We start from the raw sequence: 22,712 nt of genomic DNA, 5'->3' as shown, positions 1-22,712 counted from the left end.
CAGAGATCTGTGATCTGTTGGAGGAACAGATAAGTGAAGGAGTTGGAGGATATAAATTACCACCAAGGCCAAATCGAGGAGTTCCACCAAAGAGGTACAGTCCTGAGGCCATTGGCAAGAAAGCCAAATACTCTATAGCCAACATGGCCAAAGGACAACTCTCAGAAATGGCCCATGCATTCGAAGTTGCACTATATGAAGAAGAAGAAATTCCGTGCACAGTAGAGGAAGCTTGGAGGCATAAACATTGGCGAGAGGCAATGCTGAAGGAAATGAGTGCACTAGAGCGGAATGGCACCCGAGAAAAGTGCAAAATACCAGAAGGGAAGAAAGCTGTCGGGTGCAAATGGGTGTTTACTATTAAACGCCGGCCAGATGGATCCATAGAGAGATACAAGGCACGGCTAGTGGCAAAGGGATACACACAAGCCTACGGAGTGGACTATGATGAGACGTTCTCTCCAGTAGCAAAAATGAACACCATCCGAGTACTTCTATCAGTGGCTGCAAACAGAGATTGGCCACTACATCAATTTGATGTCACAAATGCCTTTCTCCATGGAGAATTGAAGAGAGAAGTATATATGGAGGCACCACCAGGGTTCTCGGACGGATTCAAGGAGGGAGAAGGATGTCGAAGGAAAAAAACTCTATACGGACTTAAGCAGTCCCCCAGGGTCTGGTTCGGTAGATTCACGGAGGCTATGGCAAAGCCAATCTGATCACACTCTTTTTTTGAAGAAACGAGATGGGCGGATCACATGTTTGATCATTTACGTAGATGACATGATCATAACCGGAGATGATACAGAAGAAATTGAAAGGCTCAGGGGGAGCCTATTCCAAGAGTTCGAAATGAAAGACCTAGGGAATCTGAAGTACTTCTTGGGAATAGAGGTGCTAATTAAGATCTGAAGGAGGGATCTTTCTAAGACAAAAGAAATACACTCTAGATATTCTAGCTGAAACCGGTCTTCTGGACTGCAAGCCTGTCGATACACCAATCTTAGTAAATCATGGATTGCAAATCTCAGAGGGAGCAGAGTTGGCACACCAAGGTAAATATCAGCGCTTGGTTGGGAAGCTCATTTATCTATCCCACACCAGACCTGATATTGCCTATGCAGTTGGGATTGTAAGTCAGTTCATGCATCGACCTCAGAAGGATCACTATGAAGCGGCAATGAGAATTGTCAAGTATCTCAAGGGGACAGTTGGATATGGAATAATGTTCAAGAAAAATGAACATCGAGGAGTGTACGGATATACAGATGCTGATTGGGCAAGCAACCCAGTAGATCGGAGATCAACCGCAGGCTACTTTACCTTTGTTGAAGGTAATCTAGTCACCTGGAAGAGTAAGAAACAAAAGGTGGTTGCCCTATCTAGTGCTGAAGCTGAATTCAGAGGAATCAAAAGTGGGCTAATGGAGATCATATGGCTAAGAAGACTAATGAGGGAGATTGGATTGGCTCCAGAAAAGAGCCAACTATTCTGTGATAACAAAGCAGCAATCAGCATATCCGAAAACCCAGTGCAACATGACAGAACCAAACATGTCGAAGTTGATAGGCATTTCATCAAAGAGAACATTGAGAGTGGAGCTGTGGAATTACCCTTTGTTCGGTCAGAGGATCAACTGGCAGATATCCTCACCAAGGCGGTCAATTCAAGGAGCTTCACAAGTGTATTGTGCAAGTTGAGCTTTGGAGATCCCACCACTCAACTTGAGGGGGAGTGTTAAAAGGAGAATATTATGGGGAATCAATCACAATGATACCCCAAGAATAGATTGATGCAATTAGGGAATAGATTGATCTCATTAGTAAATAGATTGATACATTTCCTTGTACACATCATTATAATACCTATATAAGGGGTCATACATGAGAAGGAAAAATCATCAAGAAATAAACGTGAATTACTCTCCTCATCATCTTCTATATTCTCTCCAAACTCTAGCCATGGCTGATACCCCATTGAACATATAAACTATAATTCTCAATAGTAAAACCCAGTCGATTATGCATACATATTACTCACCATAAATCCTTGAATATTTTATTTAATCGAACCCGAAAATTTAAATGGCACTTCCACCATTGACCCGAATAATCTGCCCGTTTACCCACTGACCCGCATCACTTGCCAGAAACCCAACCACCGGCGCCACGTCATCCGTCTCTCCAAGCCGCCCAAACGGGCACTCTGCCACCGCCTTCTCTATCACCTCCTCTGACTTTCCAGCGAAAAACATGTCCGTCGCAACCGCTCCCGGCGCCACAGCGTTCGCAGTTATCCCCGTCCCCTTCAGTTCCTTCGCCAAAATCTTCACCATCGCATCCACCGCCGCCTTCGACGCCACGTAAGCCACATAACCTGGCTTCAGCGACGCCACCAGCGAGGTAGACAAGCATATGATCCTACCCCCACCGCCGCGCTTTATCCTGTCAACGACAACGATCGGTTCAATTTCCATCTCAATCGAGCAAATCAATCAATCAACACAGTTAAAATCCAAAACTCACAGCGATCGATCGATCAATCGGTTACCTGTTGGCAGCTTCTTTGCAGCACAGGAAGGCGCCTCTCGTGTTGATTGCGATTGTTTTGTCGAAATCGTGGACGTCGGTGCCGGCGAGCGAGGGGTATTTCGGATCCAGCACGCCGGCCGAGTTGACGAGGATGTGGATCTCCGAGTTGAAGGTCGATTCCGCGGCGTCGAAGAGCGATTTGACCTGCTCCGGAACGGAGATATCGGCTTGGAAGGTGGCGGCGCGGACGTCGGAGGCTGAATTGATTTCGGCAGCCAGGGAATCAGCGAGGGCGGAGTTGGAGGAGTAGTTGATGAGAACTCTGGCGCCGAGGGAAGCTAAGTGGAGAGCAATGGTACGGCCGATTCCACGCGAGGCGCCGGTGACGATGGCGACTCTATCCTTGAGTGGTTGCGTGTTAGCCATGGAATTCAAACTGAGTTACTACTGATACTGAGACGTGTGACTCTCATTTCTACGGCAGTAGCAATCAATTTGTATTGAATCCCAATTATTGGCATGTCCCGCACTAATTTCTTTTTCGTCCATTCTCGAAAGTACGAATTTTCAATTTTAGAAACTTTATCTTTCTAATAAGGTAAACCTCATTCTTCATTAACAATACTTAAAAAACTTCCTCTACCTATCTCTTTTTTACTTTACCAATAATGCATTAAAACTGTGTCGAATCCAAAGTTCATACTATTTGGAGACGGAAGGAGTAATATATAATCAATCTCCCTCCGCCACAAATAAAAAAACACTTATTTTGAAAAATTTATATGGTCCAATTCTATATAATGAAAGGTCAACGAATCTGATCCTATATTTTGAAAGGTTAACAAATTGAGACTTATACTCCGAAATCTCTCTTTTTCAGCCTTATTCTCCTTTTATTTTATTTTACTCCCTCCGTCCCAGATTAAGAGTCACCTTTTGCCATAAAAGTCCGTCCCAGTTTAAGAGTCACTTTTAGAATTTTCCATATTTGGTCATACAATTTTACCTCATTCTTCATCAAATTACATAAAAATGCCATTATCTATATTGAAATAAATCAAAACAAAAATCAAAAGTCAAAAGGGACCCACCTTCAACCAACTCCACCATCTCACTTCATTTATTACACACTCCACCATCTCACTTCATTTATTACACACTTCAACTCTTTCTTAAAATCCGAGCCATAACAATAAGTGACTCCAAATGTGGGACGGAGGGAGTATTATTTATGAGCCTTACCTTCAACTAGGGAAGTCAATCGGGCTAACCCATTTGGGTTTGGTCAACCCACTCGGACAAGCTATTTGGGTACGGTCTATTCGAGTTATGAATTTTTTGAATAATAAATTTTCAATCTTAACCGCCGGATTTCGGGCTAATCCATCGGACTATTTAGGCCTAAATCTTTAAAAAACAATCTCTTGTAATCAAAATTTTCCTCTATAAAATAATTTTATATTTAGATATTTTTCTTCTTCTTAGTTTTAGAATCATAATCTCCATCCGTTTTTTTAAAAAATAGCAACTATTTTAATTTTGGGTCGTTCCTTGAAAATAGAAACTTTATAATCTTTCTATTTTAGGACATGAACCCCATAATCCACTAACACTACTTTCACTACTTTTTCTCTTCCTCTTTTTTACTTTACTCTCTATTTTTTTCCCCTCTCTTACTTTACCAATTCTTTTCACTTATTTTATAAATTGTGCATTAAAACCTATGTCGTTTCAAATGTTTCTAATTTTTTAATACGGAAGAAGTAAAATCTTCAAATTATTTGATTGCACTTTAAATTAATTATAGTAGAACAAACAACTTCTATTGTATATTTCTTCTCTGACTCCTTTATAACTCAAAAATCGATCGTAAAATAAATAAATAAAAGGCCAATTTCTTACTACAACAATCACTAATAATAATAGAAATAATAATTTTTGAAAGTTCGGGTTGTTACACAATATTATGTGGATGGACAAATATACCAAAATCGGACAACATTTTATGAATGAATGGAGTAATTTCTTAAAATCTGTGTCAAGTCAAAATGAGACCATAAATGGCGGACAAATGGAGTATTCAAATAGCACTAGCTTATGTTGGTCGCAGAACTTTAGTAGGAGTGTAAATAATACTCTCTCCATCCTTCTGTAGTAGAGACATTTCTTTTTGGCACGAGAATTAAGAAAGGTTGTGTTCAGTGAATTAAGTAAATGAATAATAAAGTAAAAAAGGAAAAAAAGGTAGAGTAGATGAAGAGAGAATAAAGTAAGATAAGAAAAATTGTTATTTTTTTGCAAAAAATGGAAACGACTCGGCTACAGTGGGACAACCCAAAAAGGAATACGACTCAACTACAGAGGGACGGAGGGAGTTCTCCCTTCGTCCTCGATAACATGTACTCTTTCCTTTTTAGTCCGTTCGACAAGAATATGCACTTTCGAAATTTGGAAAGTTTTTTTTTCTCTAATGAGGTGGTATCCATCTCCACCAACAATACTTTAATTACTTTTTTTTCTACTTCTCTCTTACTTCACTAATTATGTATTAAAATTTGTGTCTAACCAAAAATACATATTCTTACGGGACTGAAAGAATATTCAAAGCAAAATTATATATAGAGGGAGTATTTTATTTTATCCTTCAACTATACATATTAGCTATTAAAACTATAAGAATATCGTCAAAGGTCCTTTACCTTTAATTTAATACTACTTTTTTAATTTTTTAGACATTTTTCCCCGAAAAAAACCCTAAAGCCTTTAGAGGAAATTTAAGTCTATTTACACGTCGTTCTCTTCTTTATTTAAAAAAATTTAATTTTTCTCTTTTCCTCTTCTTCCTATTTTTTACTTCTCTTTTACTCTCTTCTTCTCCATTTTTTAAAATTCTCTTATAAGATGGGAGAAGCAAAATTCTCCCATTTCTTATTTCTTTCTATCTTTTCTCTTTTTAACAATTCAAATTCATACCTTTGAATACGAGCAATAGGAGACTTAAGAAGACTGATTATGAGCTGCCGAATAATTATTTAGCTTTATTTTTATTAATTGTTTAGCTGTAAGGATTTGATTTACTTTTTAAGTGTATTTGATTTGTTTTTCATAATTTGTTATGATTTGATTTATTTTTAATTATGGAGACTTAAGAAGAGTGATTATGAGCTGCCGAATAATTATTTAGCCTATTTTATTAATCGTTTAGTTGTAAGGATTTGATTTACTTTTAAGTATTTGATTTGTTTTTCATAATTTGTTAGGATTTGATTTACTTTTAATTATCCTTTTGTATTTCCTCATATTATAAATATGTGAGAAATATTTAATTAGAATTAAGAATACATAATTAAATTGTTAATGTTATTCTATTCTATTGGTTCTTCTCGGAGAAACCGTCAATCTCTCCATATCACGCTATTTTCCACTTCTTCTATCTTTTCTCAAATTATTTCTCTAATAAGTATTAATTGATAATTAATACTCTATCAAAGAGCCAATGGATGTATAGACTTGCTTTAAATCTTGAACTCTTCCTTCACGATCACATCTCTCAGTTTATCAACATCATAGCATGTTATCTTTTGCAGATCATAGTTAATGCCCCTAGTAAAATAATGCAAATCTCCTCTATCTTTTGAGCTCTTGTCATTTTGGGGTATCCACTGTCTTGTGATTCTATTTTCATCATTGAAACTCGGATTTCACTATAAAATATAAAGGTAGAATTAACGTTCCACCCATTTGTTTCACATGCAATACAAGTCCTCTTGTAAAAAACAAATTAATCAAAAGATGTGTATGGAGATAATATTATTCTCTTAAGGACTTAATGTCAACAATGAGCAAGTCTCAAGTGATGAACAAGTTAGCTACAAGTCTACAACTGAGTTGTCATCTTTGACTAATTCCCGGAAAAGTACAACTACCTAATAAAATTATAGCCAGCTACACATGATGGAGTAACAATTTTATATTATTTGCTATCAACAATGAGCAGTTGAGTTTTTTAGATTCAATCATCTTCTCTTTATGAGATTGCATTTTGCAACGAGCTTTCCTACTTTTGTGTTTCCAAGCAAGAAGAGATTTGGAAAATGGCTTACAATCTTCAACCTCTCATCTCAATTCTTGAAGGAATCCTTGATCCTGACCAAACACGATGGATCGTTGATGAAAACAAACCTCAACTCCAATCCCTCCACCTTAAAGCTACTTCTCTTCAGCAGCTCCTTGATAAATCTTCATTCACCAAACTAGACGGCCAAATCAGAGAAGTAGCACATCAAGCTGAAGACATCCTTGAATCCCACATGGTTGACCACATGCTCTCTGGATCTCACTGCGTGAGATTCACTTTATCCACACCGGATCTGCAGCAAGTAACCCGAGATCTTGATTCTGTTATGGAGCAAGTGAAGCTGGTGGAGATGGAGGATAAGAAGATGCTTCGAGAAATTGATTCCGCTTTGGAACAAGTGAAGCTTGTGGAGATGAAGGACAAGAAGATGCCGCATAGCAATTCATCGAGTTCCAAGAGTGTTGTAGTTGGAATTGATGAAGATCTGAAGCAGCTCAAGGATCGGCTGGCCGGGATGCAGACAAATCTGGAGATCATCTCCATCGTTGGTATGGGTGGTGTAGGTAAAACCACTCTCGCTCGAAAGCTTTATGAAGATCCATTGATTGTTGATCACTTTTCATATCGTGCTTGGACGACTATCTCACAAGATTACAATATGCCACAAATTCTTAAAAGCCTTCTTCGTTGCATAACTGGACAAGAATGTAATCAACATACCGATACGTTAAAAGTTATGTTGCATAAAAATTTATACGCAAAAAGATACTTGATTGTATTAGATGATATATGGAGCACAAAACTCTGGGATGAAATGAGAATGTACTTCCCAGATAACAGCAATGGGAGTCGCATTGTGATCACCACTAGGGAATCCGATGTGGCGAACTATGCTGACTCTTTGAGTTCGCAACATCATGTGCAACTGCTTAGCAAGTCTAAAAGTTGGAATCTGTTATACCAACTTGTGTTTGGAGAAGAAGATTGCCCTCCTGAATTGCAAGACATTGGTCGAAAGATTGCCAATGGTTGTCGTGGGCTTCCTCTAGCCATAAGTGTGATTGGAGGACTACTATCTGTGATCGAAAGGTCAGAAGACGCTTGGGAGAAAATTGGGAACAATGTAATAGAAACAATTTCCAAATCAGACGAGCAGTGTTATGGCATCTTGTCTTTAAGTTATAATCACTTGCCGAATCACTTGAAACCATGTTTCTTGTACATGGGAGCTTATCCTGAAGACTTCGAGATTAAAGGCTCCAGACTCATACGTTTGTGGGTGGCTGAAGGATTTGTAAAATCAAATGGGAAAAGAAGTTTGGAGGAAGTGGCAGAGGATTGGCTAAAGTCTCTAGTAGAGAGAAATCTATTTATGATTAGAGGATACAACCAGCATGGAAAACCAGAGAGTTACCACACGCATGATATGTTGAGGGATCTATGCATTAAGAAGAGTAATGAAGTCAAGTTTTTGCATGTGAAGAATGGCTCCAATATCACATCCTCTAATCCGCGCCGCATGAGTTTTGACACATCGAATGGAATGGATGGTGTTAATGGTTCAACAGAGGCCATGTCACTTACTCGATCTATTATATGCGTTGGTTATAGATGGGTTATGTTTCCATATGGTGCCTTTTCCACATCAAGATTGCTAAGGGTATTGGATTTTATGGATATGGAGTTCAAAGAGTTCCCAACTGAAATATTTGAATTTGTCAACTTACGCTTTTTATGTATCTATTGCTGGTCAAATATGCCTAGAGGAATTTCAAGATTGTGGAATTTGCAAACCTTGATTGGTTACTGTAAGTTTGAGGTGGTATTTGAGCTATGGCAACTCCCTAAGTTAAGAAATCTCAAGGTGTTTGGATTAGAGTTGTTAAAAGATGAGGAGATGAACTACAACGTTATGAAGAAGCTACAGGTGATTTCATTTTTGAATGTAGCTAAAGAGGCAACTAATTGGGATGGTTTCCTCAAAAGCATTCCAAATATAAAAAAGCTTGTAATTAATTGGGACAACCGACTTAAACCCATGGTAATTGATCTTAGCCATCTTCACAAGCTCGAAAAATTAAGATGCGATTCTTTTAGACATGAATCTCCTGATGCACGTGGCCTCCATTGTCTTTTCAACGTTAAATTTCCTGGTAGTCTCAAAAAACTTTATCTGTTTTATTGTGAAATAAATTTGGAGGTGTTAAGGTCCTTGAGTGCACTTGATAAGCTGGAAGTGCTCAAGATAACTGGATGCACTTTTATAAGGGTGGAGAACACAAGTGAGGAAGAGTGGGAGGTAGCAGAAGAAGATGTGTTCTGTTCACTGCAGTTTCTGTATCTTAAAGATTTGGGGATTGTGCGTTGGATAGCCGATGAGACCAATTTCCCTAGACTTTGCCACCTCTGCGTACGTCACTGCTACGGTCTAGAGGAAATTCCTAGCGGCATTGGAGAAATCCCAACGCTTCAATTAATCAAGTTAGAAGAATGCACTAAATCTGCAGTGGCATCAGCACAAAGGATTGTGGAGGAGCAATCTGAAAACGGCAACTACGATATCAAACTTCACATCGCAAAAACACTCGACCGGTGATCGCACTTCCAATGGTAAGCATTTTTGCAACTTTTTGAATGCAATGTGGTTTTAGCAACAGGTAGGATTGGCAACTTCATTTTTGTTTAATACTACTACTATCAGAAAGTTTTTTCAGTTCATCTTATTTATAATTTCTTCTTCTTTTAGTAATTTTTATGATATAAATGTAGTAGTCACTATTTCATGATTTACTACTCCCTTCGTGTGTCAAAACCTGACTCATTTTACCATTTTGGGTGTCCATCATTTAAAGATACATTTATCTTTTTTTCACTTTTAGTAAGCGGGTCTTATATACTCCACTAACTCATTACACTCTCCCTCTGTCTCATTAGAAATGTAACATTTGCTTTTCATATTTTATGTAAGGTTGTTTTGTGAGTTAATGAGGAGTTAATAAAGTAAGAGGGATGAAAAAGTACATAGATTGTTGTTTCCATTTTAGGAAATATTTTATTTTTAATGTGACAACCCAAAAAGAAAAATGTTTCATTTTTAATGAGACATAAGAATAAGAAGTTCTATATAAAAATGAGACTCTCATTCCCCTGACTTTTTTATTCTTTTTCTTTATAAAGTCATTCACATTTTTCTTAAAATTCATGCCTAAGTCAAAGTATTTCTTTAATCGGAGAGCGAATAGAGCATTATTTTATTAAATAAATTTATTGTTGCAAGCATATATTTTATTAAATAAATTTATTGTTATTTGAATACCCCTCAGGTGGTGATGGCACTCTAAAAGGCAACTATTTGAATATTTCGCAATGTGGTTTCAGCAACATGTGGGGCTTAAGTAGGATTGAGTCGATTGACAACTTCATTTATGTTTAATATCCGAGCTATTTATTAAAAAATTTCTTCTTTGTCAAATGTTTAAGTGTAAGGAGTTGGAATATTGGATGATGAAAGAGCTTTTTATCCTAAGAAAGAGTGCGGGAGACCAACTGATGGATCAAACCAACGCAACTCACTATTTTGTGGCCAGCTGATGAGATCAACTTCCTATACTTTTGACCCATTGTTAATTTTTATCCAAGGTTGTTATGGAGGATATTAACAATTATAAAACAAATTTAGACAATAATATTTGTTGTTTCTTAGTTGAAGTTTGTTCTTTGTTACATTATGTTTTACTCTTTTTGCCGTATGTTTTTTAAGTTGTTTAATTTAATTGTTTAAATTATCATCATTTTAGTGATATTGCATAGTTTCCCGGCTTTGAGCATGATTTTGTATTTATAAGAAAGATGAATGATACGCTAGCACCACTCTCGTTTGACGTACGTTTAGTATTGTTCGTTTTGATTTATATATTTAATTCGATTCTAATATATTAAAAAATGTTATTGAAATTTTTGATTTTACAAAATTCATAAAAATTAAAGCTCGGTTTGTATGTTTTATGTATAATTTCAAATAAATTAATAAAATAATAAATTAAGCTTTAATTTTATAAAATTAAAAATATCAATAACATTTTTTAATGTATTATAGTCATAAATCAAAACGATAATGATAAACGCACGTCAAACGAGAGTGATGTTTACATAAGATATGTAGCATATCATTCATATTCATAAGAAAACCATGGTATCTTATTTGATTAGGCACCTTTGTGAAACTTAGGCGTTATGCCACATTTATATTTTTATGGAGAAAATTACTCTTTTTATCTCACCCAAGATGTCCATTTTTCCCTTTTAGTTTATTCCACACAGGATGTTCACTTTCTATATTTGAAAATAAATCTCTCGCCTCTTTCTTCATTAAAATTACTCCTTCCATCCCACTCAAGATGTTCATTTTTCCTTTTTAGTTTGTCCCATACAAGATGTCGACTTTCTATATTTGAAAATAAATCTCTCATCTCTTTCCTCATTAAAATATTTAACTAACTTTTTCAATGTACTTACTCACCTAACAACTCCTCATAAAATCTTGTGTCGCTCAAGAATGTGGACATTTTAAGTGGGACGAACGGAGCACTTGATTAATTTTTGGTCAATCACGCCACTTTCAAAAATCTAAATATTGATATTTTTTTCTAAATTTGTCCCAATATGATTTGGATTCGGATGAAATTGTTTATGATATAGAAGCCGATATCTAACTTTCATGAAGTCTTCTATACAATGAAATAATCAAGCAAAATGATAATGTTATGATATAATTGGTTATATTTGAAATATGCTGAATCTAAAAATTGATCGAGCTTCGAGGTTTCTATTACAATTTGCTTAAGGTAGATATTGGCCCGCACAATAGTCTAATACAGAGCCAATTCAATTTAAAGGCCCTATTATTAGCATGGTGAAAAGTTGCTCCACCGTGTGCACGGTTTCTAGTGTGGTTTATCCTCTAAGGATGGCTCAACGCGAAGGAGAGGTTATCCAGATTTTTGTTCCTTGGATTTGAAGGATGGCTCCACCATGTGCATAGCTTCTTGTGTGCAGTGGAATAAAGGTCATACATTGAGAAGACTGAGGGATGTATTTAATTTCTATTTTCGGTAAATTTCAAGTGGAATAAATTTTGTGGGATAGATAAAAATAGTAAAATGGGACAGACTTTGGGAGCCAGAGGGAGTATTTATCTTTTTCATCCCATGCACCAGAATATTTAATTGAGCAAAACCAGAGTAAAGGGTGTGAGGTACTGATTAGCTCTTTCAATCTTAACAAAATCAATATGGGGTAGCAATTGGAAATTTCTCCATCTTTAAAAAAGAAGTACAGAAAATATTCAAGTTTGTATTTTTATTTAAGGGAAAGGCCTTTTTCAACCTCTTCAAGTTGACAAGGAGGTGCAACATAAAAGGGTGAAAATTCTTCCAGTACAAAGAGAATTCCGATTTTAAATGAATAAAATAATAATTTGTATACTAGTACGTACATGGCATGTATTGTGCACAAATCTATTTTATCTGTTAAGTGGCGGAAGTGGCGAAGGATTAGCATTTTTTAAAATCTGTTCGATTTTTTATGATACATTTATTTACATTACATGATAATACAATATATCGCATGGGTTGTCCACAAATTTATTTTCATAGCTCTTTATAGGGATGGTGTGGAAAAAAATTAAGAGTACCTTGATTAATTGAACCATTAGATTATAATATAATTGTAATTGGACGATAGTATATCTATATGATCAGTAGTCAGTACTATACCATTTGCATGTGTATGATGATCGGTTTCGGCCTTTGGGTAATGGATATAACAGAATCCAAAAATTAGTTCAACCTTGATAATTACTTATTTCTTAGGAGTATTATTCATATAGTATCTAGATTATATAGTATATTCTCAATAGGAAAACCCAGTCGATTACATGCTATCCTTGAATATTTTATTTAATCGAACCCGAAATTTTAAATGGCACTTCCGCCATTGACCCGAATAATCTGCCCGTTTACCCACTGACCCGCATCACTTGCCAGAAACCCAACCACCGGCGCCACGTCATCCGTCTCTCCAAGCCGCCCAGACGGGCACTCTGCCACCGCCTTCTCTATCACCTCCTCCGACTTCCCCGCGAAAAACATCTCCGTCGCCACCGCTCCCGGCGCCACAGCGTTCGCAGTTATCCCCGTCCCCTTCAGCTCCTTCGCCAAAATCTTCACCATCGCCTCCACCGCCGCCTTCGACGCCACGTAAGCCGCATAACCTGGCTTCAGCGACACCATCAGCGAGGTAGAAACGCATATGATCCTACCTCCACCGCCGCGCTTTATCCTGTCAACCATCGGTTCAATTTCCAGCTCAATCGAGCGAATCGCGAATCAATCAATCAACACAGTTAAAATCCAAAACTCACAGCGACCGATCGATCGATCGGTTACCTGTTGGCAGCTTCTTTGCAGCAGAGGAAGGCGCCTCTCGTGTTGATTGCGATTGTTTTGTCGAAATCGTGGACGTCGGTGTCGGCGAGCGAGGGGTATTTCGGATCAGCCACGCCGGCCGAGTTGACGAGGATGTGGATCTCCGAGTTGAAGGTCGATTCCGCGGCGTCGAAGAGCGATTTGACCTGCTCCGGAACGGAGATATCGGCTTGGAAGGTGGCGGCGCGGACGTCGGAGGCTGAATTGATTTGGGCGGCGAGGGAATCAGCGAGGGCGGAGTTGGAGGAGTAGTTGATGAGAAGTCTGGCGCCGAGGGAAGCTAAGTGGAGAGCAATGGCGCGGCCGATTCCACGCGAGGCGCCGGTGACGATGGCGACTCTATCCTTGAGCGGTTGCGTGTTAGCCATGGAATCCAAACTGAGTTGAATAAGTGATACTGAGACGTGTTACTCTGATTTCTGCAGCAATAGCAATCAATTTAATTGAATTCGAATCAGTACTAGGGCTAGTAAAGGATCTTCAGTAACCGAACCGAAACCGACCAATTAACTGATAACCGAAATTAACAAAGTTTGATTTAGTTCTGATTTCAACTAAAAAAGAAAAGGGGCAGTATACTGCTGTCTATGACTGTATATTTGATCAAATTTATTTGTGCTTAGTGTGATAAAAAAAATATTTTGGATAAAGTGGCCGGTAAAGTTCTAAAAAGGAATACATGGCTGATGGCTACTAATACCTAATTCCTTTTCTGTTAAAATAGTGGCCTATTTTTAATATGGTATCAGAGCGGGCTCAAGTCGATGATGGTTATCTCTTATCTACCTCACGAGATGGTTCTCTTATCTCTTGTATTGTCTACTCACGTGATGTAAGACCGATGTCCTTTCCGGCCCACACGTGAGGGGGCGTGTTAAACTCTCTAAAATTTTGTTCTACATTGACTTGGTGAAGATGTCATTTAATCTATATATGTGTGGATAACTCTCTCCTTTATAAGGCATTTTAAGAGATGAGTGACCCACTTATAATAAGTGATAATTAATGTTAGTAGGTCTGTTGATAAAATTGTTAAATCTATTTGCTGGTGCCACCGACCTCAGTTTGGTCTACACAAACTGTCTATTGAAATGGGCTCAGTACAACAAATCTACCTTATAGGGACACAAAGTTAGAGACACATTTAATTGTGTTGGAAAATTTTATAAATTATCAAAATTTAAGATCCATCCAAAAAGCGTCCTTAAGTACATCAATTTGGAGACACATAAATTTTGTGTCAGGAATTTTATAAATTATCAAAATTTAAGATCCATCCAAAAAGCGTCCTTAAGAAGATCAATTTGGAGACACATATATTTTGTGTCCCTAATTATAAACGGATTTTGTAATTAACAAAAAATAGATAGGAATAAAACAATAGAATAACAAAAGCAATTAAAAATGGCATAAAGTAAATGAATTAAATTTTCCCCAATCTCCATCGCTCTCCCTTTCCCTTTTTCACCCATCGTCGCCTCTCCGCCATGCTCTACCACATTTCCTCCACCGTAGGCAATGATTGACGTTTCCTGTCACTATCCAATCCCTCCATTCACGCTCTGTACGCACACTATCGTACAAACGTCGCCACTCAGGCCGAATGCTTCTTCGTTAAGCTCATGAAGAAAGAGGTGGAATTTCTCTCCGATTCGTATTGGATTGGTGTGTTGAGGTATTCTTTTGTTGTGTGTGTCAGTATAAATGTTAAAATGATTGATTCGCTTCGTAATTGTAACTGAAGTGAGATGAACCAAGTCCAATTTGGAAAATCATGAGTTCCGTGCTTATAATTGATTTTGTTTGATGATAACATTCTTCTGTTGCTCCGTGCTTATAATTGATTTCGTTCGATCATAATAATTAGATTCAATTCGGCAAATCAGCCTTGATTCTCTTTCTCTCTCTACAATTTCTTCTTCAGGTATTTATAAATCTCCGGGTGCGCCTGAATCTAAAACAAATAAAAACTGTTGATTTGGTCTAGGGCATATATATCAATATTAGGTAATACTTTTATTAAATCGATATAATGCTAAACCGAGATACTCCTCTGGCAGAAACTGCACCTTTTTTAACCGAGAGGTATTTCTACATTTACGGTTACTATAATTTGATCTACATCGTATTGCTTGAGGATATCCATAGTTTTAGCTACTTATACTTTCTGCACTTGCTCTTGCTCTTGCTTTGAGCTTCGGGCATTGTTTCCATAAGGTATGTTACAGCATATTCACGCACACAACATTATACGCTCTTTTTCTTTAGCCTTATCTTGTTGGTGTTTCCTAAAGATGATTTAGTTATTGGTATTCCTCTCTGCAGCATTATAAGCTCTTTCTAAGATGGAAATCGGAGAGGCACTGGTTGAATGATAAAGTGACTGAATAGTTTGTATTTCTCAGCCCTCTTCTATGCATAACATTAAGATGGCAGCAAGATAGATTAGAAGTTTACTATTTTTTTTATAACTGAGAGTCTGAGACAATAATCATCAACAGGTTGAAAATAATGAGATTACTCTAGAAGATATAGCAAATTGATATTATGTATATTTTGATTTGGTATAAAATTCTTATATTTGCATTTTTAGCTTGATCTCACTTGGATTTAATCCATAGATATAGCTTTTCATAGTATCTGTATGTATATAACATACTGCATTAGGGAAAGCTATATGGATGTGTAGCAAGGGTCCTATTCTAATGCTTATAGCACCATAATCCAAAATCAAGACTAAATCTCCATCCTTGGATTTTAAAATGAGTGGATGAGTCACAAATCTCAATAAATAGTAGACAAAATATCAACAAAAGGGTAATATCGTCATTATGTTATCATATGATAATTTTCGTGAGTGTTTTTTTATATCAATATTGTGTATTACAAATATCAACAATATGACATTAGAATATCAACACAAGGACAAGAAAATATCAACACATTTTTATTGAGATTGGACATGCATAATATTGAGATTTTGCCTATATTTACAATATATTGAGATTTTTTGTTGCATTTGTTGATAAAAGCTGCTTATCAACATGTACGAAAATTGAAATATAATTTATCAAATTTCATCACCCGAACATCGTCGGAACATATGCAATTGAGATCTCGTTGGAATCCTTATTAAATTATCTTTAATTTGATATATTTTTTGCAAAAAAATAATTTAAATTGAGAGAGTTACGTAAATTTAAAGATTTGAGATGATTTTGAGGAGAGAGAAAGTAATTAGTTATAATTACTACATACATATAGGATTTGACATTAATACCCTTTTAATTTAATTAATAATTATTTAAATTTAAAATATATTACACTTGACATTATATCAACCACAAGATCTTCTAATCTAATGGTTAAAAATTGGTCTCAATTTTGGATTTATAATTAGTTAGCAAATTATAAAAGTGTCCCAATATATTAGGAAAAGCTATTTAAAAGTGTCCTAAATATATTTTGATACGCTATTTAAAAGCGTCCCTAATAAATTTGAAGATGCAATTTACAAGCGTCCCTAATATATTTGGAAACACAATTTGAAAGCGTCCCAAATATATTTGGAGACGCTATTTAAAAGTGTCCCAAATGTATTTGGAGACGCTATTTAAAAGTGTCTTAAATGTATTTGAGACGCATGTTAAAAACATCCCAAAAAATAATTCACCGACGCTATTTAAAAGTGTCCTTAATTGTATTTGGCACGCTCACCTTAAGGAAACTTTTTAAAGCGTCGGTAGTTTATTTAGAAACATAAAAAAACGTCTCTAATCTAATAAAAAAGCGTCCTTAGACATCTTTTTTCTTGTAGTGGCTATCTAAGTTAGTTGGTTTCCGTTAAAGCTTAATTTATTATGTACTCCCTCCGTCCCGAGATAAGCGACTTACATTCCTTTTTGGAACGTCCCAAGATAAGTGAGCCATTTCCTTTTTTGGTATTCTCTCCCTTACTTTTTCTCTCTACTTTATTAACTCTTTTACTTTATTCACTTTACACTTTACTAACAAAACCTCATTTCCTTAAATACCGTGCCGAAAAGTTTGTGCTCACTTATCTTGGGACGGAGGGAGTATTATTTTTAACAATAAGAAAAGTTCCCTAATGGCCATTGTTGCTTTCGAATCAAGAAGCTGAATTATATTTGTTGGAAAATATAGTCATTCACATCAAACGGGTACACATGGTTTAAAGTGGGGTTGCAGAATAGCAGATCAAGAAATGAGGTGAAGAAGTGAGCTGTCAACTAGCCATTAGAAGAGGTTATGTTTGCTGTTGTAACCGATTGAGTGTAGCTCTAAGCTCATACACTTAGTTTGGTAGAGTATACGAGTTTTGATATCAGCTCATTTTGAAGGGTGATTCTAATTCGTAGTTTGAGCTTGAGTTTCTTCTTTGAATAAAAATAGTAGTCTCACTTTCTGCCCAAATCTCGTACACTCTAATTCTAGGGTTCATCGATTGAATTCTTAAATCAATTACAACAATTGGCACTGTCCAGTGGGAATTGCAATCAATCGATCCAAGAAGCAATGTCGGCACGTCTTGAAGCTGAAAAGTTCACAGAGAAGAACGATAACGGTCTTTGGAAGATGAAGATGCGTGCGGTTCTTGTGCAGCAAGGCTTAGCTGCGGCGTTGACTCCGGCAGATCTAGAGGGTAAAGGAAAGGCTCCGGCTCTGGATGAGAAAGCTCAGGCGAAATCTGAGGAGATGCAATTCATGAAGACACATATCTATGCCTTGGTGACAAGGTACTAAGAGAGGTGCATGCTGAGACTAGAGCTGCAGGGGTTTTGAAGAAGCTCGATGAAGTTTAATTGTCCAAGTCTTTGGTCAATCGCCTATACATGAAGGGAAGGCTTTATTCCTACAGCTTTACAGGAGATAAGTCGATTCTTGAACAACTTGAAGATTTTAGCAAGTCCATAGACAATCTTGAAGCTATAGATGTAAAAATTAGTGATGAAGATAAGGCCATTTTGGTATTGAATGTCCTCCCTCCTTCCTATAATCAAATGAGAGATGTAATTTTGTATGGAAGGGATAAACCGATTACTCTTGGTGAAGTTCATGCTGCTCTAATGGCTAAGGAGTTACAGAAAGGAGTTGCGAGAAGGTCTGTGTAATTAACTAGACAAAAATAAATAAAGAAAGCAAGTAGTGAAACAAAATTGCAGTAAACTTGGTTTGAGAAAGCAGATGAGACAAGGGAATCCCAGGGTAGTGATTTCATCAACTCGTTAGTAATTCTAATTATTTAGTTCTATGTTCATCTGACTCAAGCTCTACTAGGAGCTATTCCTATCGTGTATCAACACTCATGTCACAATATTGTATTGACACATATAATATAAACCACTCAAAGTCATCACCGATAAGAGATTAACAATAATCAAAGTAACAACCAAGAAGTTAAATATAAATCAAGGAATAATTAAAGTAAAACGAGTTCTGAATATTAAACAAAACAAAAAGAACTACATAGAGTCAATTACTTTCATCCTCTAGAATTCTATAAATTTAGCTATCCAGACAGATAATCTAAATAAATATAAGCAAAATAAGACATGTTCAATCTAACAAAAACTAGATAAAACCTGGAAGAATTAATCATGCTCTTGCTTGATCTCTATGCTCCTTGTAGAAGATGGAGGAATTTATGTGTAAGATAGGGGATGGAATTAAAGCTCTAAGATTAGTGAATAATATGAATTAGGTTATGGGGTATTTATAGGCTTGACAAAGGTTTGGAAAAGGTAAATTTCGTGCCCCATAGGTTAAGGAAAAGATTTGGCTTCATAAGGTAATATCTTCTTTCATTCCTTGAATTTCCATCTAAATTCCTGCCAACATTTGACTGCAATGCGCAACGTATGTAGAATGGCCATAACTTTATCCACACAACTCTGATTGAGATCTTCTAGGTACCATCGCGAAGTTCTTTCAAAGTTGAAGAGAATGGTATGTAGTACGCCCTGATAGGGCATCGGAATCGCCAGCAAAATAGGTTTGAAGTGAGGCTGTCGTGTGCGACCTGGCCCAGCGGGCTGCTGGACAGCTCCAGAACTCTCTGGACTCATTTCAGCGACCGCTGGTATGGGTCCAGTAGGCCGCTAGGTTGCGCTTTAGTTCCAGCTTCCAGATCTGACCTTTTTATGCCTTTTTTCAGTTCTGTTTTGCACATTTCTCACAAAACACGTCAAAATACCAAAATGGATAAAATATGCAAATAATGGATATGTAATGCAACTTTGACACTCAAAACGGACCAAATAATGACCTTAAAATAGTGCAAAATCCTAGTGTATCAACCAGCCTTTTTTTCTCTTTTTTTTTTCCGTCCATCCCATAAAAAAAAGTCCACATCCATTTATAAAAATCTTTTATTCTTTTATTTTACTTTATCATTTATGAACCAACTCACCTAGGGGTGGGTAAACGGTTCTCAGTTATTCGGTTAACCGAGAACCGGAGCTGGTCGATTGTCGATTAACCTTTAACCGAAATTAACGGTGTTCGGGTCGGTACAAGTTTGGCATTTTTCTCAAAGTTGGTTATCAGTTATAATTGATAATCGAAATTAACGATGAATTCGAACTCAAGACTTTTGGTCTTAGACATTGACCATACTATCATTAGACTAACACACGCGCATCCAAAAACACATCTTGCATTAAGAGTAAATGATGAGTTTAAGCCCCTATTAATTTTTGAGATATTAAACTTTGCCGAATTATGTTATTTTCTATTATAAACTTTGAAAGTGGTCTCAAAAGTTTACAAAGTTTTAAAAGTGAGTCATAAATACAATTTTTTTGGTAGATTTTGATCTGCGTGGCTAACCGTGAAGTCTATGTGACTTAGTTTCATGATATCACTTTGACGCTCTAATTCTTGAATTCGTCATTGGATAATATATGTCTAATGATGTGAATATGTCTTGTAGATATGTAGGGATTAAAGTTTATGATTTTCAATATAACTTTTAGGAGTTTCATGGAAAATACTAGAATTTGCTTAACATTTATGATTTTCAAGAGCAATATTTCTTCTTTTTTTTCCTTTTAATTATTGATTTGTTCAAAATTGCAGTATAATCTTTAGGCATTACTAAAATAACCAATATGAAAACCAATTATAAGAGGTTGGATGATTAAAACCGTGAAACAGAAGGAAGAAAACTACTGCAAATATTGGATTGAGAAAGATTTACAAATTTTAACAAAGAAATAAAAAAGTAAACAAAAAGTTAAAAAAAAAAATTGTTTTAAATAAATACAGTATTCAGTTAAGTTTCTATTGCCAATTTTAAAATATGTAAAATATAGTACTCCTATTTTTATAAAACATCTAAGATTTTAATTCTTTGCAGGAAATTTGAATTTAAAATGAACTAAACAATAGTATAAAAATGAACTATAGATTATTTTAAAATCTGAATTAAATAGACGCAATGATATTTCTATCCATAATTAATTTATGTGTGCACCTCAGAGTTAGAGTAAGGTTTTGAATACTACTCCCTCCGTTTCATCGTAGTTGAGTCATTTTATTATTTAAAAAAGTTTCTTCATAGTGGAGTCATTTCCACATTTAGTAACTTTTTACTCTTTCTTACTTAACTCTCTCTTACTTTATTCTCTCTACTTTATTCATTTTATACTTTTTTCTCTCTACTTTTTTCTCTCTTTTACTTTTTTTATCTATTTATTTAATACACCCAACATTCATATCTAAAACTCCGTGCTCAAAAGTTCCGCTTCAACTGTAGCCAAACGGAGGGAGTATAATATATATTCGAGGCCCATAAAAAAAAACGGGCTAAAGAGCAATGGACAAAGTGGCCCAACCCAATAACTCCTCTTAAAACCTGCGATTAGGGTTTGCGTCCCTCTCTATTCAGCTCGGCGCTCTCTGCAGTATCCCAACGCCGTCGACATTCCTCAAGGTTTTACTCTTATCTCTCTTGCTTTCACTCTACTATTTCCATTCTTTTTGCTCAATTGTATCGATTTTGACGAGGCCAGGTGAATCAGGAAGATATGGCGGAAGCTATCATAGATGCTGTTGCTCCTCCTGTGATCGAGGAAGACAAGATTCACACCGGCGTTTTGCTCTTCAACCGTTGGAGCTATGACGAAGTCCAGGTCATTTTTCGTTTTACAACAATGTCCCTTGTCAATTCACTCCACTGCTTTTTTGCTTTATGCATCTATCATGCAAATTTGCTTTCGATTGTTTGACCTAAATTCCTTTCAATTATTATTAGGGTGCAACTAAATGTCATTCAGGAACCATAAGTTTTAGAATGAATTCTATCCCTAGATTATTTCTGATGTTATTATGAGTTCATTAAGGTGATGTTCGGTTTCTTAAAAAAATAGCACCAAGATATAATGTGAGATTATTTTAGTTGGAGGAGTTAGCTATGACTAATTATCCAATGATTATGACTAATTATCATGTGACTATCCATCTAGGATTAAGTTGTGGGATTCAATCAAACATGATACATATGTAATCATGAAATTTAATCCTGCCGACCGAACAGACCCTTTATTCTACTATTTTAGTCTGTTTGTGTGTCAATTATCCATTAAAAACCAGCTTCTGGTATGGACCCTTGCTCTACATGAAATTTCTTTCAATTATTGCTTGATTCATTTGCTTGTGCTCTTTTATCCCTTACAGATCAGTGATATCTCTGTGGAAGATTACATCACTGCCACTGCAGCCAAGCATCCCACCTTCATGCCTCACACAGCTGGAAGGTACCAAGCTAAGCGCTTCAGGAAGGCTCAGTGCCCCATTATTGAGAGACTTACCAACTCCCTCATGATGCACGGCCGTAACAACGGAAAGAAGCTCATGGCTGTTAGGATTATCAAGCATGCCATGGAGATCATCCATTTGTTGACTGACCTCAACCCAATCCAAGTCATTGTTGATGCAGTTATCAACAGGTTTGCCAATTTCCTGCTTGCACACATAACTTATAGATCAATTTGAAGCACTTTGATTTATGTCTTAACATGCCAATCTGGAAACTATATATTGTAACTGTGAAAATTATTTCACATTTTGTCTATATTGTTTTAGCTCACTCAAACCTTGTATGCAGTGGGCCTAGGGAAGATGCCACCCGTATTGGGTCAGCTGGAGTGGTTAGAAGACAGGCTGTTGATATCTCTCCACTGCGTCGAGTCAATCAGGCTATTTATCTGCTCACCACCGGAGCCCGTGAAAGTTCCTTCAGAAACGTCAAGACTATTGCCGAATGCCTTGCTGATGAACTAATCAATGCGGCCAAAGGTTCTTCAAACAGGTGAGCAACCCCCAATATCAATCTTAATCTAACCACTTTTTGATTCTAATCTAAGATGAATTTGTACGTATTGACAGCTACGCAATAAAGAAGAAGGATGAGATTGAGAGAGTTGCTAAGGCTAACCGTTAAGTGGAAGCAACAAGAAATCATTTTCTTAGAATACATGCCGAACCAGAATTTATTTTTCTTTATTGCTCATTTTTGTTGAGATATTAGAACTTATTTATGTGTTATTGCATATCATTCCTCAAGTATAATTTTGGTTCGTTTTAAGCTGTTAG

The 22,712-nt window shown here is 36.5% G+C and overlaps 4 protein-coding genes and 1 long non-coding RNA gene across 7 annotated transcripts; 3 read left to right on the top strand and 2 right to left on the bottom strand.

Annotated features, from left to right (window-relative positions):
* Positions 1-1,801: 1,801 nt before the first annotated feature.
* On the bottom strand, positions 1,802-3,018 carry LOC125210766 (NADPH-dependent aldehyde reductase-like protein, chloroplastic). Its single transcript, XM_048110350.1, has 2 exons — positions 2,554-3,018; positions 1,802-2,447 (listed from the first exon to the last, which is right to left on the bottom strand). Exons 1-2 carry the CDS (start codon positions 2,958-2,960, stop codon positions 2,084-2,086), a joined length of 771 nt encoding a protein of 256 aa, XP_047966307.1. The 5' UTR covers positions 2,961-3,018; the 3' UTR covers positions 1,802-2,083.
* Positions 3,019-6,545: 3,527 nt separating this feature from the next.
* On the top strand, positions 6,546-10,320 carry LOC125212309 (putative late blight resistance protein homolog R1A-10). Of its 2 annotated transcripts, none has more exons than XM_048112435.1 (2): positions 6,546-9,222; positions 10,093-10,320. In XM_048112435.1, exon 1 carries the CDS (start codon positions 6,629-6,631, stop codon positions 9,206-9,208), a length of 2,580 nt encoding a protein of 859 aa, XP_047968392.1. In that variant the 5' UTR covers positions 6,546-6,628; the 3' UTR covers positions 9,209-9,222; positions 10,093-10,320. The 2 variants fall into 2 exon arrangements, with proteins under 2 accessions (XP_047968392.1, XP_047968393.1); XM_048112436.1 differs by having other exon boundaries at positions 9,936-10,320.
* A 2,176-nt stretch (positions 10,321-12,496) lies between these two features.
* LOC125211896 (NADPH-dependent aldehyde reductase-like protein, chloroplastic) lies at positions 12,497-13,688 on the bottom strand. The gene is made up of 2 exons (XM_048111856.1): positions 13,059-13,688; positions 12,497-12,951 (listed from the first exon to the last, which is right to left on the bottom strand). The coding sequence occupies exons 1-2, from the start codon at positions 13,463-13,465 to the stop codon at positions 12,588-12,590; spliced, it is 771 nt and encodes a 256-aa protein (XP_047967813.1). The 5' UTR covers positions 13,466-13,688; the 3' UTR covers positions 12,497-12,587.
* An 857-nt stretch (positions 13,689-14,545) lies between these two features.
* On the top strand, positions 14,546-15,689 carry LOC125211347. The gene is made up of 2 exons (XR_007174498.1): positions 14,546-14,772; positions 15,423-15,689. It is a non-coding gene; the product is annotated as an uncharacterized LOC125211347 (long non-coding RNA).
* A 5,240-nt stretch (positions 15,690-20,929) lies between these two features.
* On the top strand, positions 20,930-22,704 carry LOC125216816 (40S ribosomal protein S5). 2 transcript variants are annotated; one of them, XM_048118588.1, is made up of 5 exons: positions 20,930-21,051; positions 21,131-21,250; positions 21,795-22,066; positions 22,225-22,428; positions 22,506-22,704. In XM_048118588.1, the coding sequence occupies exons 2-5, from the start codon at positions 21,146-21,148 to the stop codon at positions 22,558-22,560; spliced, it is 636 nt and encodes a 211-aa protein (XP_047974545.1). In that variant the 5' UTR covers positions 20,930-21,051; positions 21,131-21,145; the 3' UTR covers positions 22,561-22,704. The 2 variants fall into 2 exon arrangements, with proteins under 2 accessions (XP_047974545.1, XP_047974546.1); XM_048118589.1 differs by having other exon boundaries at positions 20,937-21,051; positions 21,140-21,250.
* Positions 22,705-22,712: the final 8 nt, after the last annotated feature.

Source organism: Salvia hispanica, chromosome 3 (assembly GCF_023119035.1).
Source record: "Salvia hispanica cultivar TCC Black 2014 chromosome 3, UniMelb_Shisp_WGS_1.0, whole genome shotgun sequence".
In the NCBI taxonomy this organism is placed as follows: domain Eukaryota; kingdom Viridiplantae; phylum Streptophyta; class Magnoliopsida; order Lamiales; family Lamiaceae; genus Salvia; species Salvia hispanica.
The sequence above is the reverse complement of the archived record's forward strand: the minus strand, read 5'-3'. Positions and strand labels throughout refer to the sequence as shown.

Bases quoted from the DNA above. Each gene is read 5' to 3' on its own strand.
- LOC125210766 (XM_048110350.1), bottom strand. From the start codon at position 2,960: ATGGCTAACACGCAACCACTCAAGGATAGAGTCGCCATCGTCACCGGC. The intron at 2,448-2,553 runs GTAACCGATTGA...TGTCGTTGACAG, and splicing joins TGCAAAGAAGCTGCCAACAG to GATAAAGCGCGGCGGTGGGG.
- LOC125212309 (XM_048112435.1), top strand. From the start codon at position 6,629: ATGGCTTACAATCTTCAACCTCTCATCTCAATTCTTGAAGGAATCCTT.
- LOC125211896 (XM_048111856.1), bottom strand. From the start codon at position 13,465: ATGGCTAACACGCAACCGCTCAAGGATAGAGTCGCCATCGTCACCGGC. The intron at 12,952-13,058 runs GTAACCGATCGA...GATGGTTGACAG, and splicing joins TGCAAAGAAGCTGCCAACAG to GATAAAGCGCGGCGGTGGAG.
- LOC125216816 (XM_048118588.1), top strand. From the start codon at position 21,146: ATGGCGGAAGCTATCATAGATGCTGTTGCTCCTCCTGTGATCGAGGAA. The intron at 21,251-21,794 runs GTCATTTTTCGT...TATCCCTTACAG, and splicing joins GGAGCTATGACGAAGTCCAG to ATCAGTGATATCTCTGTGGA. The intron at 22,067-22,224 runs GTTTGCCAATTT...CCTTGTATGCAG, and splicing joins GTTGATGCAGTTATCAACAG to TGGGCCTAGGGAAGATGCCA.